General features: G+C 41.5%; 1 protein-coding gene across 1 annotated transcript; it reads left to right on the forward strand.

The window, feature by feature from the left end:
• Positions 1-418: 418 nt before the first annotated feature.
• SENP5 (SUMO specific peptidase 5) lies at positions 419-20,260 on the forward strand. Its single transcript, XM_075861708.1, has 10 exons — positions 419-513; positions 3,993-5,473; positions 6,911-7,016; positions 8,541-8,688; positions 11,261-11,308; positions 13,027-13,104; positions 13,302-13,439; positions 18,216-18,299; positions 19,281-19,331; positions 19,728-20,260. Exons 1-10 carry the CDS (start codon positions 419-421, stop codon positions 19,836-19,838), a joined length of 2,340 nt encoding a protein of 779 aa, XP_075717823.1. The 3' UTR covers positions 19,839-20,260.
• The last annotated feature ends 409 nt before the right edge of the window (positions 20,261-20,669 follow it).

The raw sequence follows: 20,669 nt of genomic DNA on the forward strand, positions 1-20,669 counted from the left end.
AGTTATAACTTTTGTAATGTGGGAAGGAAAAGACGAAAGTGAAATTCCGAAAAATGTCTGCGGCGGGAAGGGGCTAATAATAACTTTGTTGTGTTGACAATTGTTAGAAGGGCGATGTGTATTCATAAGTAGACAAAAATAAAAAAAGTTATTGTTTTTTTGTAAAAAAAAAATTTTTTGGGGGGGGGCACTGATCCTTTGGGAATTTGATACTAAAAAAAAATGAATAAAAAAGTAACTGCTGTCAGAATCTATTTCCAGGAGGTGATGGATTTATAGTTCACTCGTTTCCTATTAATGTAAGGTGCGCAGCCTAGGGGCAGATCTTAGTACTGCAACGGAAAAAAATTCAAAAAGTTAGATTCAAACTCAAATTCTTGTTATACTGTTGAAGTTATGTCAACGGTACCGGGTTGCCATGGTGAGATGTAATTGTGACGTGCCTGGGGACCCCCAGTTGAACGGTTTTCTACACAGAATGGACGCTCATCTCGCTCCTCCCGATGGTTTCAGGTACATTTTGGATTGGTTAGCTAGAAAGCCTGGCGGACGGGATCGGAAGTGAGAGGCACACGAATGCTAGAAAATAGTTTTGTCAAATTCCATTCCATCCTACCGGTGATCGCTAGTCCACAGCGCTATCGCTCCGAACCGTGTCTGTTTATCTAATGGGAAGGGATCAGGTGATCGTGAACAATTTTAATAAAATCGTTATATGGCAAATTGAGATATTCCAATCGGACGCTTGGTGTCTCCACTCCCACGGTCCGATGCTCGCGCAACCTGATCGTGTAGGCGGCGATAGAGGGCGCTGCAGACCGGCAGAAGCGTCTTTTCTTAACGACCTAATTCTCTCTGTATTCCCAGCACTCTAGACGTTATACTAAGTAAATGTATAAGCCGTTAACGTTGTCTCCCTATAAAATGCACGGAAAACCGGCCAAAATCCCTAGATAGTGGCCACGCCGCTACTGTACCGGGAAAGGACCAGCAGCAGAACACTCACTGCGCCCTCCCCCAGAACGACAGGAAGCCCCGGGCCAGTGCTCAGGCGGTCACGTGTTCCTCCCCGGCTGTGGTTCGCACTCTGCTGATTGTCCCTTGTGATGCTCCGTACAGGAGGCGTCGTACTGTGTTTTTGGCCAGGAGGAAGCCAGAGGATTTGGGCAGTTGTGGTGTGTACGGCGTATACCGGGTGCCCCCCTCCTATAGAGCCCGGTGCGGACATAGCAGCGGCGGTGGTCTGTGTGATACGTACCCCGGCACCGTGTATTTAGGGGACTGCTGCTGTATGGGCCTCGGTATAGGACGCTCGTACTGCCCGTAGTGGTCTCCTCCAGTGGCTTCCCTTTACTCTGGATCCAGTAGCTGTGGCCCGTGTATTGACATGGATATGAGTTGGACACGCCACATGGCTTGCTCTGCTGAGGTAAGTGCATGCTCGCTCTGTATGATGTTACCGGAGGTAACCCTGCAGTATCCGGCATAGACTGTGTCACTAATCCGTACCATCTATTAAAGGAGAACAGTCATGGCTCATTGCGAAGCTGAGAACAAAAGTGTGTGCTTGTTGCTACGGGTTACAGTACCATATACACTTCCCTCCAGTTCTTTTTTTAAAGGTCCATAAAGCTGTGGAGGTGATGTAGTGTGCGATGTTCTGCAGGGGGGGTGTTTGTTTACATACGCTGCCCCATATAAATGGGGATCTATGGCTGTATCTCATCCGCCTGTCCTTCGATCCCATCCATGGGCAACATTGCACAACGTCGCCTTTTTCTTCAGACCCTCAAGATAATCAATTGGGGTCCAAGTATTGGCACATTGTATACTGCAAGTTTTCTATGTCCTACATGTGTAATACCAAATTGAGGGGGGTACGTCCACTCACACCCTTAAAAGCGGCCATATGTTAGTAAATCAGAAGTTCGAGCCGCAGCCAGAGTTTGGTATTTTTGTATGGCTGCGGCGGCCATATTTATAAAAGTGGTAACCAATATGGCTGCACTTCCTGTTATCAGTTGTATTCGACCGTGACCCCAAGCTGCTAGTTTCTCCCCATATACGAAGTAAAAAAAAAACGATTTATTCTTTGCTCTGGAGAGGTGAATTCGAAGTTAACCAAAATGGCAGTAGATCCGGTTGATAAAATAGCTGCCCCAGCGGGGAAGAGAAATTCTATCCTCTCTGTGTGTAAAAGAAACATAATGAACTCTGCGCTGTGATAGCTTTTCATTCACTAATATATGGCTATTTACACGTTTTTAGTCGAAAACCTATTTAGCCGCCGCCGGCCTGTGTTCTGGATGCGGTACAGTTGGTATTTTCTTTACAATTGACCATGAACTGTGTTCTGGCTTGCTCACGTGATGCAGATTTGATGGCAAATTTCTGTAGGTTTTCAAATAACTTTTTTTGAACAGGAAAGTGGCCGTGAACACGTGTGGGTACAGCTTATCGTTATTCAGTAGCTTGTGCCATGCTCCCCAAAAGGCATGCAAATCCGTTCAGAGATGTGGCACACAGTACATCAGGCGTTGTACCTGACAGTGGGCATGCCAGTCCTTCTCACCCACTGGGCAATAGATTGAATAGCATTGTGGAATATAAAAGAGAGATGACCCGGCAATTATCCTGGCGAGTCTGCAGAAAGATGAAAATCGCTTAAAGACGTTGTCCAAGACTTTAGAGAGAGCCTCTCGCCTCACGTGTCTGTTTTAGTAAATACTTGTTCATGGAAACAATAGCTATTTATAAAAGAATAATAAATAAATACCATTGAAATCAATAATATTGCAAGTGGAAACGATACTTTCCATTTGTCTTTCCGTTAATCTGTTCCTTTGACGGAACAGATGAATGGACGGCCAACTCCGATGTGAACAGGCCCTTAAAGTAAAAGGGGAGGAAAAATAAACAAATACCGAAAGGGGCTACCGGAGCATCAGCGCTGGAGCGACCGGGTGTTTAACAGATGAGTATTGTTTCTAGTTTTATTTGATAACATATTCAGCAGCTAATTTAATTTCTTAAAGCCCCAGGCAGCCCCTTTGATATATTCTAAAAAGTAGCTACAGGGTATAACTTCAACCAAAATAAATAGGAATACCTGTCTTGGTAAGGCTTCGTTCACACTGGTGTCATGGCTTTCACTTTTGCGCATGTGTGTCCCATTGACTGATAGAAAAGAAGTCATGCAAATTTGAGCAGTCTTATGCCCCATGCACACGACCGTAAACAATCTTCGTAATTGCGGACTGTTATACGGTCTGCAATTACGGACCCATTCAGTTCTATTGGTCGCGGACACCTTTTTCGTATTGCTACGGATAGGTGTCCATTCCGGAGAACTGTGCCGGGAATTAAGGAGCGTGTCCTATTTTATGGACGAGCCGCCCGAAAATGCAGGCTGCGGAGGCCGGACGTACCTGCAATTGCGGGCCCTGCTTACGGGCACGGCCGCGTGCATGAGGCCTAAGAGAAATGTATTATTTTGCTAAAATTGAGGTGTAAGGCCTCGTTCACATCCGTATCGGGTTCCGTTTGAGGTTTCCGTTCGATCTTTCCGTCAGGAACAGATGAACGGAAAGCCAAACGGAAACTATTACCATTGATTTCAATGGTAATGCTTCCATATCAATTAGTTTCCATTTGTTTCCGTTCCGTAAGGTTTTCGCTTTTTGAACGGAAACAATAGCGTAGTCGTCTACGCTATTGTTACCATTAAAAAAAACAAAAACTTTACGGATCAGAAACAAAGGGAAACCAATTGAAACGGAAGCATTACCATTGAAATCAATGGTAATGAAAATGGAAGCTATAGTTTCCGTTTGGCTTTCCGTTCATCTGTTCCTGATGGAAAGGTCAAACGGAACCCTCAAACGGAACCAGACACTAATGTGAACAAGGCCCCAGATGACGTTCGGAAATGAGCCCCTGTTATAAGATCAGCTTTACTTACTCTGCGTTTTTTTTTTTTGTTTTTTTTTTAGGGTAGCCTCAAGCTCATTATGTGGCAGAAAAATGAAAGAACATAAATTTTCACGCCCCAAAAAAAATAGATTTCCTGTCTGGCCTTCAAAATGGTCAAGACAGTGTGGAGATTTTAACAACTTTGGCTCCAAGAAACAAGATATTCTCTTATCCAAAAAATGGAATAAAGAAAGCCTAAAGAATGACTATAAGCACCAGCAGATTGAAGGCAATCAAGCCGAAGCACGCAAGAGAAAGACATTTGCTGGTGAGACCTCAGGAACAAAATCTGGACAAGACGCCGTAAAAGAAGGAAAGCTTAACCGTTACAAGAAATGTTATTTTTCTTCTGGCGTTTCTCTACATACAAATACAGTGACCCCATCGCATGCCGCAAAGCAGAATAAACTTTGTGGTAAGAAGGCGACTTCAAGACTCGTGTCCGTAAATAATCTCGTACATGAAGACTCTGCTAGTGTGCCACCAAAGAAGATCACGAAGGCGCGGAGACACAAGGATGAAAGTGCCCGCAGCCTCGTGGCTGCTAAGAGTCAAGGAAATAGACGTTCTCCTTTATATAAAGAAAGGCGCTCTGGCGGTTTATGGCTGCTGAAAATCTGTGATTTGCTTAATATCGGAAGAGGATCTTCATTTATGATGCAGAAAAAACTCTTTCAGATTGCAGCCTGTGGTAAATTACAGTCTGAGAAGCTCAGAGCAAAAAAGACGACAAACTATAGACTACTGGATTTTAACTGGATGTGGTTTCAGAAAGGTTTTTGGAACTGCTGCAAGAAGACTCTGAGAAGCCGGATCCGTAAAGTGGTCTCTTATTTGAAGTTGCAACTTCAGAAACACATAAGGGCCGGACGGAGGTCGTACGATATGAACAATAACACTTCAGGAATTTTATACGAGATCCCACAATGCACTACCAAAAGCTGCCTACGAGATGACGTTGTCAAGCTGCAGAATGTGGAAGCTCCGTTTGGAAATGCTGCATCAAGCATAGCTCTGTTAAGAGACAGCCAGCAACCGCTGCTCTGCCCTCCTGCTCAGTGGTGCGGCGCGGACACCTTAACCAAGAAAACAAGTGATAATCCAGCGCACAACCAGCCAGATGACTTGTGTGTATTGCTTACCGAAAAAGAGGTATATATATCTTGCCAGGAAGAAACGACTGCTCACGGCGAGAAGGACGATGAACCCATTCCCCTGACTTTTGACAAATTGCAACATTGTGCGAATGATACTTTTGTTTGTCAGAACAATGCTTCCATGGAAACGGTAGAGAATGGTGATGAATCCTGCCCCATGGATTTGGATGACAGTACAGACTCTGATGTATTTAGTGCAAAGCTGTTGGATCACCCTTACTGTAAAAGTCCCATGCAACAGACCACTTCTGAAGGATTGGATATACTGGCGAAACAAGGCCTACAGAACGGACAGAAAATCCTCCGCTATGTCCCAGATGAACAAATTGCATCCAGTATTTGCGGTATGTGCTTTAATATCGGGTCCTTCATGAAATGATTTGCATTACTTTACACAATGCTACTAGTAGTACAACCAGATTGACATGTCAACTTTTCAAATATTTCTCACGTTTTACAATGATGTTAAGGCCTCATGCACACTTCCATCACCATTTACACGGCCGTTTCTCACGGATCCGTGTGTCCGTTATGGTGTCCGTTCCATGTTTCCGTTTCAAACGGACGTTGTACTTCCGTTTGGCTTCCGTGTTTCCGTTAAAAAGAACAACACATTTATTTAACTTTATTTCAACTTGTCACATGTCCCAGTCTGTGAACTTTGGCACGCCATGCCGTTGCTAGGGCAATGGATCCGTCAAAAACGGACGGCACACGGAAGCCTTCCGTGTGCCGTCCGTTTATTTTTGATGAACCCATTGACTTCTATGGGCCCCACAGTCAGGGAATCACTGACCAAAGTAGGACATGCTCTACTTTTGACGGAACTGAACAACGATCCGTCAAAATAATAGAAGTGTGCATGGGCCCATTGAACTGAATGGGTTCAGGGTGCTATCAGTGACAAAAATGGATAGCACCCTGAAGGGAAAAACCTCCATAATTCTCAAACTTGTATTTGCAACCTTCTCTTATGAACACTTACAATGATGTTACCTTATGTGTGGCTATCGTTTTGTCTTTTCGGGGTATTGAATAGTGTAGCCGGCTCCAATCTTCAGCCCGGCAAAAAAGGGGTTAATGAGTAGATGGATCCAAGTGTATGGTATATTTCTTCGTTGCTGTATTTTGTAGATCAACTATATGGCCCAAGCAATGTGGTGTGAGCAGGTCCTAATAATATGACAAACACCATCTACACTTACAGTTACAAATGTCCTTACGTCTGAACCTGGTCTAACGCTGCGGTCCTCTATTTGCTGTGATTTTCATGGGATGTTTGTCACACGAGATCTGGTATGTTTTACATCCTCTCTAGACTGACTGGAGAAGATCATATGGCATCTTGATCACTAAAGATAACATCAAACCATCACAGCTGAAATTAAAGGGGATGTCCAGGGGGGGGGGAGGGTCACCTGTTCAGGATCCTCATCTCTTGGCCAGAGCAGAGAGCGGTTCCAAAGAGTGTCTCTTGAACTGGAGGACCTGTCCGGTCCTGAATTACACAGACAACCTATTATGAATTGGTACTGTGTAATGCTAAATTTCTCCTGTGGTGGCGCTGCAGATAAAGTGAACACTCCCTCTCGGATTTCCCCGCAGATTACAGCTGAAGGCTGGGGGTCCCAGCAGGTGGAGACTGCGTTATCATTTTATTGTCAAAGGAACCTTCTATAAAATCGGGACTGTCCAAGGCGCAGAACCGCTTTAATGGAAGTATTTCTGTTTTTGTGTGTATTTAATGGGGACTGTTTTTTTCCTTTTCCATCTATTTCTAGATTTCCTAAATGAATTCATGAAGAAATACGGTAGCTTGATTCCAGTATCTGAAAATGACGTACTTACTCGTTTAAAGGAAGTTTTTCACCAGGATTTTTCCCACAGGTTTGATATTTAATACTACTAATGTAGATCTTTACAAGAAAGTAAAACTATTAGGCTGAATTCAGACACAGCATTTTGGTGGCGTATTTAATAGCGTTTCTTTGCGCTTCCATATGTTACATTCGGTCTATAGCGAAATATAAAAGGCTATATATACACTGCATTTTGGTTTGTGGTGTCAGTGGCTCTTTTTTTTTTTTCCAACACGCAGCATGCTCTGGGTGTAGCGTTTTTTTTTTTGTTTTTTTTCTGGCGGTTTTTCTATAGGCTTCTCTATAGGACTCAAAAAAAAAATACTCCTCCAAAAGCGAATGTTACATCTTTAAATGCCTTAAAGATCACGGTCAGAGTATTTACGTTCTCCTCTGCCATTTTATGTGGGCAGTGATCAAGCTACCGGTTTACCGACCACAGTGGTAGCAGGAGACTGACCGTTCCACAGACCACACATACGGAGAGAACGGTCGTCTGAAAATCTCCGGTGCCTGGTACAGATAGACTCCTAGGAAGTCTTTTACACTACTCTGCCCGCTTCAGATTTTGCACCCATGTATAAGGCAGGCACAACTGTATTTATGGAAGTTTATTCTTTGCTGTTCTGCATTGAAAGACTCCAAACGGCTGTATGTTTTTAATATGCAGACTATGGCAGCGATTTCTATTGCCTTTCCCTGTAAGAATAATGTATTGTTGTTGTGACCCTTTTGCAGTAAATTATTACTCGGTGTGAGCGTATCTTTGGACTTTTAGGCTGGAGATAAACAGAGCAGTGGCTTTTCTTTCCTGCTTATTTTTCTCGTACTATAACCACTATGCTGAAAACCTTTGGGAATTCCATTCCGTCCATCACAATAGTTTAATATATGCTTGACATGCCCTAAATGTACAGAAGTTTATGGAGATTTATGGTTTATACCGAATTGTTTAGGATCCATTTTCCATCTTGTTTCTGTCACAATATAAACTATTGTCTTCATGTGTATATAGTCTTACTTTCTTCGCTGGTTTAATAGTTGGCAAACCATTGGGCATCAGTGCATAATGCGAGTCAAGAATAGCAAATCTTAAGGCGACCATAGACATTTAGATTGAGGTCTGCCGATTCTCAGCAGGTTTGGCGGACCATCTATCTGTACGGGGGCCTCCTGCCCCCCCACGGCAAATGTCTCCAGTATTGGGCAGTTGGATTTTAATATCCCTGATGCCTTTGTTCTCAGGGGAGATAAGCCACTAGTTGTCTGGCAGCGGATCACTCCCCTCTCCCCATTTAGTGCGTATTGGGGGAAGGGAGAAATAGCTGTCGGCCAAACGATTGTCCAACCAACAACGATCTAATGCGTATGGCCAGCCTTATTCACTGAGATCAGATCCCATACATGGCAATATTATCCGTATGACGCATTGGAGGGGTCTACTGATGCCTATTGTATCTAGTCTAGACATTTAACCACATAAACGCAAAAAAAGATGCGTTCAAGTTTGTGTATAACTAATAATTCTGTTTTATTGTATTTTCTCTCTAAGGATTTCCCACATTAGCAAGGAAATGGCAAAGTATAGAGCCAAGATTTCCAGAAATATTGGTTGCGGTTTTCGTATTGGCTATAATAAACACACACTTTACATGGAAGATCTTGTTACCCTCGATGAACAGCAGTGGCTCAATGACCAGGTAGGTAACATGGATTTCTCTTTATCCTTTTTCAGAAAGGTCTTTGTGTGAAATAAAACGACACATGACATTGTTCTTGTTTACTGATGATACCTCCCGTCTGTGTATAAACCACCTACACTTTAACCCCTTAATACCGAAGGTATTTTAAACCTTAATGATCGAGCAATTTTTTTAGTTTTTCCATCGTCGCATTCAAAGATCTATAACTTTTTTATTTTTGCGTCGACATAGCTGTATAAGGACTTTTTTTTTGCGGGACAAGTTGTATTTTATAATAGCACCATTTTGGGGTACATATAATTTATTGATTAACTTTTTTTAGTGGGGTACTGGAAAAAAAAAAAGACATTTCGCCATTTGTTTTGCGCCTTCATTTTACGCCGTTTACCGTGTTGTATAAATAACATAACTTTATTCAGCGGGTCGTTACAATTGCGGCGATACCAAATTTATATGGATTTGTTTGTTTTCCTGCTTTTACACAGTAAAACCACATTTTTTTCAAAACTATTTGCTTCTGTGTCGCCATATTTTAAGAGCCATAACTTTTTTTTTTTTTTTTTTTTTTGAGCGCTAGAGCTGTATGAGGGCTTTTTTTTTTGCGGGACGACTTGTAGTTTTTTATTGGTAACATTTTTGAGTAGATGCGACGGTTTTATCACTTTTTATCGTTGTTTTCTATTATATTTTTATGGCGTTCACCGTGCGGGTTAAATAATGTAATCATTTTATAGTTGGGTTTGTTACGGATGCGGCGATACAAACTATGAGTAACTTTTAACATTTTTTCATAAAGTATTTTGTAAGGGGAAAAAGTGGGGTTTGATTTTTTTTTACTTGGGTCATTTATTTATTTCAAACTTTATTTCACTTTTTTTTTTTTTTTTTTTTTACTTTTATTTTTAGTCCCACTAGGGGACTTTACTGTGCAGACTTTTGATCGCTATTATAATACACTGCAATACTTCGGTATTGCAGTGTATTATTGCCGGTCAGTGTAAAACTGACAGGCACCTGTTAGGTCATGTCTCTGGCATAGTTGAACAGGCAATCACTAAAGGCAGACCTGGGGGCCTTTGTTAGGCCCCCAGGCTGCCATAGAACCCATCGGCACCCCGCGATGCACGCGGGGATGCCAGTGGGATGAGAGAGGGAGCCCCCTCCCTCTAAAATCACTCAGATGCGGCGCTCGCTATTCAGCACCGCATCTGAGGGGTTAAATATGATCGGAGACAACTGCTAGTGGTCTCCGATCGTTGCCCTGAAGCCCGAGGCTGTTACTAACAGCCCGGGCTTCAGCAGTACTACCCTGAACGGCTGATGTAAAAACACTATACGCCAGTTGTTAAGGGGTTAATACCGAAGTTATTTTAAACCTTTTTTGACCAAGCAATTTTTTTAGTTTTTTTCATTGTCTCATTCAAAGAGCTATAACTTTTTTTATTTTTACGTCAATATTTTTCAGTCCTGTATAAGGACTTGTTTTTTGTGGGACAAGTTGTATTTTTTTAGTAGCACCATTTTGGGGTACTTATAATTTATTGATTAACTTTTATACATTTTTTGGTGGGGTAATAGGAAAAAAAATCTGAAATTCCGCCACTCTCTTATTGTCATAAATTTATGCCGTTTACCATGTTACAAATAATATAATAACTTTATTGAGCAGGTAGTTAAGTATTTTTTACGGTGTTCACAATAATGCAATAGTTTTATATTTAGAGTTGTTACGGACGCGGTAATACCAAATATGTGTAACTTTAAAAAAAAATCATAATCTAGTATTTTGTGAAGGAAAAAGTGGGTTTTTAATATTTTTTTTTTTACTTGGGACTTTATTGCAAACTATTAAACTTTTTTTTTTTTTCCAGTGCCACTAGGGGACTTCACTATGCGATCTTTTGATGGCCTAGCAGGTATTAACTAGAGGCAGACCTGGGGGCCTTTGTTAGGCCCCCCGGCTGCCATAGAAGCCATCGGCACCCCGTGATCACATCGCAGGGTGCAGGTGGGGTGAGAGATGGAGCCCCCCCCCCCTCTAAAACCTCTCAGATGCGGCGCTCGCTATTGACCGCCGCGTCTAAGGGGTTTGAACATGATCGGAGACCACAACTAGTGGTCTCCGATAGATAGCCCGAGACTGTTAGCAACAGCCAGGGCTGCAGGAGATCCCTGCCCGATGGGAAAACTACCCCGAACGGCCGATGTAAATAGACTATATGCCATTCGTTAAGGGGTTAAAGGCTATGTCAACCTTTTTGAAAGAGATTTTTTTATTTTTTTTAAATAGAAATGTCAAGTGTGTTTGCAACTTTCAAATGAGATTTTATTAAAAAATTTACTTTTTGATATACAGCAGCTCTGTATTCTGTATACAGAGCGGTTGTATTGTTTGCTGAACCCTTCAATGACTTCAGCTTTTGTGATCGGTGATGGATCACTTATTCTTCGATGTGCATTTCTATCAAGAATTTGTCATATCTCAGGACAAAGGACGTTTTTGCCTATTATGATTTTGATCTTTGAATTTTTCACTACTGTGCTAATGTGTTGTTTTTTTTTATTGTAGATCATTAACATGTATGGTGACCTCATAATGGATGCTGCACCCGATATGGTGTGTATTTACGGTTTTAATTGTATATTTCTACATGTTCTTTCCATGTAAGGACTTGTTCACATCTGAGCTCCATCTTAGACGCAGAAGGAGAATACCGGGAGTGCCAGATCCGTCGCATGATGGAAACAAACAGTTCCCGACGGAACCCATTGACTTTACTTGGTTCCGTCATGGTTTCCGTCATTTTGCTGGACAAAATAGCCAGCGCTATTTTGTCCGGCAAAAACGACAATCTGCGACAGAGGCCCCTAATAAAGCCTTGAACGCAGATGTGAACAGGGCCTAACTAATTTGATGACCTAGTAGAGTTGATCAAGAAGTATGGGCAAATGCGACATCCTTCCACGATTCATTGTGAATTAATGAAAGAAGTTAGTGCACCCTATGGCCGGGATCCCACGTAGTGTAAATGCTGCGGAATTTCCGCAACGGAATTCTGCGCAGAAATTCCACAGCATTTACAGTAGCAGCAAAGTGGATGAGATTTAGAAAATCTCATGCCCATGCTGGGGAAGAAAACCGCAGCGTAAACGTTAATATATTGACCTGCGGTGTGGGATTTAAATCCACAGCATGTCAATTTATGCTGCGTTTTAGTTGATCTCCCTTTGTGGGTTTTCCCCATTGAATTCATCCAAATCCTGCAACAAAATGGCAAGCGTTACGACTTTTGCGGCGTATTGGCAGCGATTACGCTGCAAAATTCGCAACTATGGAAAAAAAAACATACCCAGAAGTCTGTTCCTTCGTCCAGTCCGGCCTCCTGGGATGACGTTACATCCCACGTGACCGCCGCTGCAGCCAATCACAGGCTGCAGCGGTAACATGGGCTGCTGCGTCATCCAGGGAGGCCGGACCGGACTGCACAGGAGGGACACGTTGCCAGAACAATGACATAAGTGTGAGCGTTATTTACCACTGCTTTCTGCAGCGGAAAATTTGTCTGAAAAAAACGCAGCACTGTGTGGTGCGATTTTTATTTCTTTATTTTTTTTCCCCCGGACAGAATGTACTGTGTGTTCTAGGTCAGACACACTGCGTGAAATTTACGCAGCGTATACGACCCGTGGGAACCCGGTCTAAGGCTACACTCAGACGTAGCAGATTTTCGGTGTGGGTTCCACGATACATGTGAATGGGAATGACACACACTGCAGCATGCCTTAAATGCAGCGGATTTGTGGAAAAACTTTACGTGATTTTTCTGTGGGTTTGTGGTAAATACCTGCAAAGTCTGAACAAGTCTAACGGTCAGTCTTTCCCGTTCTCTGTAACATTAGGCTACCTCCACATCCCGGTAGCACTGCTACTAATTTTAGGTTGTGAATGTAGGACTTTTGGGAAATAAAGGAGGACGAACGGGCTCCACGTGCTTGCTGCAAAATCTAGAAAAGAGGAGCTAAAGCAATGCTAAAATCGCTGCCCTTTTATTATTGAAATGTTGTGGGATAGCCCAGAATTGCAACTGCAATTTATTATATTCCAAATTTACATTTTAAAATAAAAGCTACAAACTTTAGGAAAGACATTATTATCTTTATGAAGTAGAGACAGATTGAAGATTACTGCCTCTTATGGCTCAGGCATCCTCTCCGTTTCTGGTGATAGTCGTTGATGTTGTGGACTTGAGGTGTCCTGCACCCCATGTACGTTGTATCTTTTTAAAGTTATAGATTGCGTGCTAACCTTGTTCCATTTTTTTATTTTTCTGGCAGATTCACTTCTTTAACACATTTTTTCATAAGCAACTTGTGACCAAAGGATATGATGGGGTGAAACGATGGACTAAAAAGGCAAGTTCACTCTCATGCAGTATGGTGTCATTGTAAAGATTCAGATAATCTACTCCCTCATCCCGCTTCCATGTGATTGTCTTTTTTTTTTTTTTTTCTGGAATACCGGATTTGTCTTGATAAACACATTTCTATATACATGTACATTGAGTTTATTTTGCTTTAATTAGTTTTTTTTAATCTTGTGTTTTCTATAGGTGGATCTTTTCAAGAAGACTTTGCTGTTGATTCCAATACACTTACAAGTCCACTGGGCCCTCGTTGCTGTGAACATCCCAAATAAGACTATTACCTTCTATGACTCTCAAGGCTTACATTTAAAATTTTGTACCGAGGTAAGTGCGTTTTTTAGAACAAAATATTGTGATATCCTATCTAAGTGCTATATATATATATATATATATATATATATATATATATATAGTATTATACTACATTGTAATTTCACACTTGATGGCCAGTCCCTTCTAAGGCCATTTTTATGATGCATTTTTGGTGCTGTTTGTCTCCTTTTTTTAACCCCTTAATACCGAAGGTATTTGAAACCTTAATGACAAGGACGTTTTTCATAATAAAGCATTTTTTTGTAAGGGGGGAAAAGTGGGTTTTTAATTTTTTTTCTTGGGATTTTTATTTCATTATTCTAAACGTGAAACTTTCTTTTTTAGCTTTTTTTTTAAACCAAATTTTTTTTAGTCCTATTAGGGGACTTTACTGTGCGTAACAGGCGTTACATGGACTAATAGGCGTTTACGTTAGGCCCCCTGGCTGCCATAACCATCGGCACCCCGCGATTGCATCGCGGGTTGCAGATGGGGTGAGAGAGGGAGCCCCCTCCCTCTAAAACCTCTCAGATGCGGTGGTCACTATTGACTGCCACATCTGAGGGGTTAAACTGCTATCGGTCTCTGATCGTTGCCCTGAAGCCCGAGGCTGTTGGCAACAGCCTGGGCTTCACGAGCAGTGTGCCCGATTCGGGGGAAACCTGAAGTGCCGCCGTGAAAAGGAAGCGCTTCAGAAGAACTATCCTGAACGGCCGTTGTAAAAAGACTATATGGCGGTAGATAAGGGGTTAAGCCACTAGGACGCTAACTGTACGTCACGGATTGGCTTACATTATTAAATTTTGGTGTACTGTTACATCATGGTGATCGCGCTGGCATAGAAGCTGTGCCAGAGCAATAACCACGGAAGCCCGGGGTTGACTGAAAGCCGCATTCCCGCTGCAATGGCCTGGGACAGAGAACAACGTAACCAGCTGTTTAAATCTTTATATGCCTTAGCCAATAGCGACCACAGCATTTGACTGGTTTGATAGAGCGGCCCATGAACACGATCCGCCTAACAAAGTTACCCAAACCTACCGTGGCTGTATGCCTATTAGGCCGTGCCAGAGCGTTTTACACAGACCGGCAGTAATGCTTTCGTATGCAGAGTTTACCAAAGCGTTATATAAGTGATAAGATCCTCGCTTTTTGAAAGATTACTAAATGCATTTAAAGGGAATGTGGCGCTAGAAAAATATATATATATTTTTTTTTTTAGTTAAGCAGTGTATAGGTGATTAAACATTGTTCTAATTTTTTTCACGAGTCAGGAAATATTATAAATTAGATTCTAATTCATAACATTTCCCAGTGCTGGTCACTAGATGGAGCAATTCCCAAAATTGCAGCATTGGCATGTGGTAAAGCAACCACATTGCTTTATGCTGCAAAATTTGAGAATACACACTCGCTCTAGTGAGCTCTCAGAATCCCCCCTCCTTTATCCTGGCTAGTGCCAGGAGAAAGGAGGGGATTGAACGGTCAAACCTCCTACACTGTGTCGCCATTTTTTGAGCGAACACACAGTGTAGTAGGTTTACATACAGTAGTAATCACACACTAAAACACGTACATACACAGAAATAACTTACCTGCTCCTGCCGCCGCCGCTCCCTCCGGTCCGTCCACTCAGTCTGCTCCCTCCACTCCAAGTGCTTGCATTAGAACACAAGTCCGGAAGCCGCGACCGGAAGTAGTAATCTTACTGTCCGGCCGCGGCTTCCGGTCCACAAGAAAATAGCGCCGGACGTCACTCGGCCGAAGACCTTCTATTTGGACTGTGTGGGAGCGGCGCATGCGCCGTTCCCACACAGACGGCGTACAGCATAGTGAATGGAACGGCTCCCGTTCGCATTCTCTATGGGGATGTATGTGGCGTATTCCATCACTGTATGTGTCGTTAATCGACACATAGAGATGAAAAAAAAAAATGGCAGCCCCCATAGACAAGAAAAAGTTCAAAAATAAAAAAAAGTCAAACACAAACACACAAATAAATAAAACATTTTTTAATAAAACACTAAAAGAAAATTGATATAAAAATTATTTTTTTTCGCGAGACCCGTCCTTTAAGGGGATGTTCACATCAGTGTTGGGTTCAGTTGATGGGTTCCGTCATACCTTTCAGTCAGGGGAACTCTTCAACGGAAAGGCAAATGGAAACCATAGAAACGAAAGCATTACCATTGAAATCAATGGTAATGCTAACGGAAAGCTAATGGTTTCCGTTTGTCTTTCTTTGGCGAAAATAGTGCAGTCAACTGCGCGTCAAAAGAAACCTAACATTAATGTGAACACATCCAAAGGCCCTGTTCACACTTTTTTTTTTACATGTTTTTTTTTTTTGCCACGGAAACCGTGGCAAAAAACATCCGGAATTGCCTCCCATTGATTTCAAGGGGAAGTGGAGGCGGTTTGTTTTTCCTCCGAGCAGAAAAATATGCTCGCGAGAAAAAAGCGACATGCCCTATCTTTAGGCATTTTCCACCTAAAAAAAACCCCATTGAAATCAACGGGAGACGGAAAACAACACCGCAAATGTTTTTTTTTTATGCGTTCATAGCAAAAAACGCTATTTTCCTTTGCCTGTTGAAGAAAGAGGTAAAAAATGTGACAAAATTTGCAGCATAAAACACGTCCAAAAAAGCCTGTGGTGCAAAACCACAAAACTCTGTGTGAACAGGGCCTAAAATAAAATTGCACAGTAAAAAAAACAAACTTTTTTTCTATAAAAATTATTTTTATTTTGTAAATGTATTTAAAAAAACTAAACAAAATGGTACCATTTAAAAACGCAACTTATCCTGCAAAAAGAACAAGTTTTATTATGGCTCTTTGAATGCGGCAACGCAAAAAACGAAAAAATCCTACAGGCCTGAATACCAAAATAGGCTTGGTACTTAATGGGTTAAACGCTGCAGCCAAATGTTAGTTTATATGAGAATGTCCAGATGCATAGCATTTTGTTTTTTGGGGGCAATTTACCAATCGTACTACTTTTTTTTTTTGTTTTTCTCCACCATTGGCTTCTCTAAAAAAATTCAAAAATACCACAAAAAAAGCCATTAAAAATGCTTGAAACGCGTGGAGATTTTTTACATCCTTTTTTTTTTTTTTTTCTGAATATAAAATTCACGTGTGGAGGAGGCCTAAGTGTGGTGTTATTAGAACAAACAATCTAACCAAATGCAAGTCCTAAATAATAGCAATAGGTTGGTTAGCTGAATTTTAAAGCTCTACGTAATGTTCCTGTTAACTCTACTATGACCTTTATAGAACAATATAAAGTAAATAGATTATTTGTAACTCATTTTGTATTGCACGGTTTTAAAGTCGATCATTAATTTAATATTTTACACTGGTTTCAAATTTAGTACATATTCCCTTACCTCCCTGTCTACCTTTCTTAAACTGAGACTATGTTGTGGCAGAAAAACTTGAGCAGTGCCTATTGGCTCATAGGGGTCTCTAAGGGCCCTTTTACACCGGCCGGTGCATCGAGCGCCGATCAACGAGACAATGAATGTGGACAAGCGGTCGTTGCTCTGATCGCTCTTCCCCATACATTATCATGTCGGCAGCGCGTTTCCCTGTTTACACAGGGAGATGTGCTGCCGACGACGATAATCTTTTCGTTTTTTAAAACGATACGACCAGCAGATGATCGAGCATTTGCTCATTCCTTTTCTGATCGCTGTCCTGTTCACACAGGGCAATTATTGTCAACGAGCATTCTATGAATGCTCGTTTGCCCAATAATCGCCCAGTGTAAACCCCCTTAGGATTCTATAAATTATATTGCAAAACAAATATTAGGTAAAGGTGGAAAACCCCTTTTAGTGTGTTGTCTATAGGGATGGAAGAAAAGGTTTTTTTTTAAGCTGACTCTTAGGCCTCATGCACACGACCGTATTTTTGTCCACCCGTAAATACGGGTCCGGTGTCACACGTATTCGACCCGTATTGCACCAGTATTTACGGACCCATGCCCGTAAATACGGGTCCGGTGTCACCCGTATTCCACCCATATTTACGGGCACGTTTTTGGCTGCAAAATTACACTGCAGTAATCGGCAGCCCTTCTCTCTATCAGTGCAGGATAGAGAGAAGGGACAGCCCTTTCCATAATAAAAGTAAAAGAAATTCATACTTACCCGGCCGTTGTCTTGGTGACGCGTCCCTCTCTTGACATCCAGTCCGACCTCCCTGGATGACGCGGCAGTCCATGTGACCGCTGCAGCCAGGGATTGGCCTGTGATTGGCTGCAGCGGTCACATGGGCTGTAACGTCATCCCAGAAGGCAGGACTGGAGGAAGAAGCAGGGAGTTCTGGGTAAGTATGAACGCCTTTTTTTTTTTTTTACAGCTCTATCTATATTGTGATTGTTAGTCACTGTTCAGGGGGCTGAAACAGTTACTGCCGATCGTTTAACTCTTTCAGCACCCTGGACAGTGACTATTTACTGACGTCGCCCAGCAACGCTTCCGTAATTACGGGTGCACACACGTAGTCACCCGTAATTACGGGAGCCCCATAGACTTCTATTGGCTGCCCGTGCCGTAATTACGGCCTGAAATAGGACATGTTCTATCTTTTTCAACGGCACGGGCACCTTCCTGTAAGCATACGGGGAGGTACCCGTGGCCAATAGAAGTCTATGGGCCCGTAATTACGGGAGATTTTACGGTCGTGTGCATGGGGCCTTAGGGATTTTCTTGCTAATTTTTATTTATATGTAATGTTTTTAAAATATGCTTAATCCATATTGCTTTATATTCCCTGCAGAACATCCTCAAGTACATTATGACAGAAGCCAGGGAGAAGAATCACCCTGAATTTCTTCTGGGTTGGCAGACTACTGTAAAAAAGGTAAAATTCAGGCTTGGTAATTAGTAGAAAAAAAAATTTTGGACTGTAAACGTAGCATTAGTAAATCTGCAATATTTGTAGAGCATCAAACCAGGAATTATTTAGTATGATTGATAATAATGCCATGAATAAGTTACTCCACCTTCTAGGGGCTATAAGTGACAGCTCTCCCATCAACCCCTGCTTTCACTGCAGTAAACATTGTATAGTCAGGAAGAATAGCTGGATTTGGAGAAGGTGAATCTAGAGGCTATGAAATCCTGATACTTCCTAGTTTTTTTTACCTTGTCTAAATTTAAAAGCAAGAAAACTAATATTACATGTTTTCTTTTTACATGATCAAAGGGACAAGGTAGGCAACTGACAATAACTGGTTGCATAATCATAAATTTGATGTAAAATCTATGCCCTTTGCCAGTTGCGTTTTTGCTAGGAGTTAGTGTTATCCTGTGAATTATTTGAATTCCAGAAGTCTGGAAATGCTTTTAATGGCTGTTTTTAAAGTAATTTGCAGTATTTATAGCCTCCTTTTATTTTTTGCTTCCTTGTGTCCCCCATGGGGCTATTTCTAATCTGTACTGCTGTAAGGATACAGAACTTTACAATCCTAACAAGCTGAGAAAGGAGTCTTCTCAGCTATATTGCCATGCTATAGCAGAGGCTCTGCTCCTTACCTGACAAGCAGAGCAGAAAGCTATTTCTATTAGCTGCACAGTGATCCTCTGTTTACTGCAGAGCAGAGACCTGACTGAGGGGAGAGTGATGTGCTCAGTAGGTGGATGTGCACATAACCACTACACTTTGAACGCCAGGTGGCGCCATACTATGTCATTACACTTTACTGGATTATTTTTTTGTTTTTTTTAACAGCATGTAAATGGAAAACATTGTTAATGTTTATATGATCTATGCAACTAATGTGCTATATAATGGTGGGACAATCCCTTAGAAATAAAATGCCTTCAACATTTTGTTTTTCAGTGCATTCCACAACAGAAGAATGACTTTGACTGTGGCGTGTTTATGCTTCAGGTAAGTCCATAGCAGTTTGCCAGAACGTGTTTGCACTTGCCATATAACACAACCTAAGACTCACCGATTTATCACTATATATTCTGCCCAGATATATGGCACAATCTTCCCACCAAACGCGACTTCGCTGTCACAACATAGCTGCAAATGTATGATCTCATTTCTGCAGTAACGTGCACCACTAGAGGTGTATGTGTTCCAGACATTGAGTACAGGCTTTCTCCAGCACTTCAAGTTTGGGAAAGTTTCCAACCATTTAAGTCGGTGCTTTTTTAGTGGGGAAAAAAAACACCTTGTACATATGACACCGATACCCTATTGTGTTCAACAGTACAGTTTTTTATGTCTGTATGGATTATGCTTGATAAATAAAAGGAGTCTATTTTCTCTCCTCAGTACTGCAAGTGCCTCGCTCAAGAACAGCCTTTCCTGTTCTCCCAAGAAGACATGCCTCAAATCCGAAAGTGGATATACAAAGAACTCTGTGAACGTAGACTCATGAATTAACAAAAAACATTAAAGCTGCTGTTTTGTGGCTTATTTGGAAACATTCAAGCTGTACTTGAATTATTTAATACTTCTACAACTCTCAAACATAACTTTAGAAGGGTGGCTGGCCCTCCATTGTTACCTCAAATGCTCCTTTTATTTGATTAAATTCATTTGATTTGGACATGATCTGGTTCGCTTGTGGGACAACGACCAAGCGAAGCTGCCATGAAATCTTTGTGGCTTCATTTTGATTCTGGTATTTATTATTTATTATGTAAGCATGCAAATATGCAAAAGCATGCAGCAGTAAAACAAGGACTGTATATTTCATGCACCTTTGACTTGTAGATAGAAGTGACAAAGAATTTTAATTTTGTTTAAATATATTAAACAGGTACATTTTTCCTGTAACTATTAAAACTGTATTTACTTTGAAATGTTTTTCCAATGGAAAAATTATTCATTACATAATATTTTGACAAGATATATTTTATTGATTTTTGTATTTTCCACTTTCATTTACAGTCCATGTGAAGTTCCAGAAATTAGGGATAATTGTGGACACTTTCCATTGTGCTATGTTTGTGAATCAACAATGATATGATTTTATTTAATGTGCTTCTAGTCTCTATCTGCATTTGTAAGAAAGTAAGCGAGGGGAATTTTTTTTCCACTGATACACAGAGCCTTGTGCTTTCCAACTATGAGGTATATAAGGGGTTTTCCACTCTTTATAATTTGTGTGCAGATGGTGTAACTGTGGTAAGATTAGTCACTTACTAATGTGCTGTCTGTAGCTGAAATGCCTCCGTAAATTAGTCTCACATGTAGTTACATGACCATGCT

The sequence above is a fragment of the Rhinoderma darwinii genome, chromosome 4 (genome assembly GCF_050947455.1).
Source record: "Rhinoderma darwinii isolate aRhiDar2 chromosome 4, aRhiDar2.hap1, whole genome shotgun sequence".
Lineage (NCBI taxonomy): Eukaryota > Metazoa > Chordata > Amphibia > Anura > Rhinodermatidae > Rhinoderma > Rhinoderma darwinii.

What these genes read in the sequence shown, in the direction of transcription:
- SENP5 (XM_075861708.1), top strand. Translation starts at nt 419, where the DNA reads ATGGTGAGATGTAATTGTGACGTGCCTGGGGACCCCCAGTTGAACGGT. An exon ending in TGGATGCTGCACCCGATATG is followed by an intron (nt 11,309 to 13,026) that starts GTGTGTATTTAC and finishes TTTTTCTGGCAG; the next exon opens with ATTCACTTCTTTAACACATT. An exon ending in GGCAGACTACTGTAAAAAAG is followed by an intron (nt 18,300 to 19,280) that starts GTAAAATTCAGG and finishes TTTGTTTTTCAG; the next exon opens with TGCATTCCACAACAGAAGAA.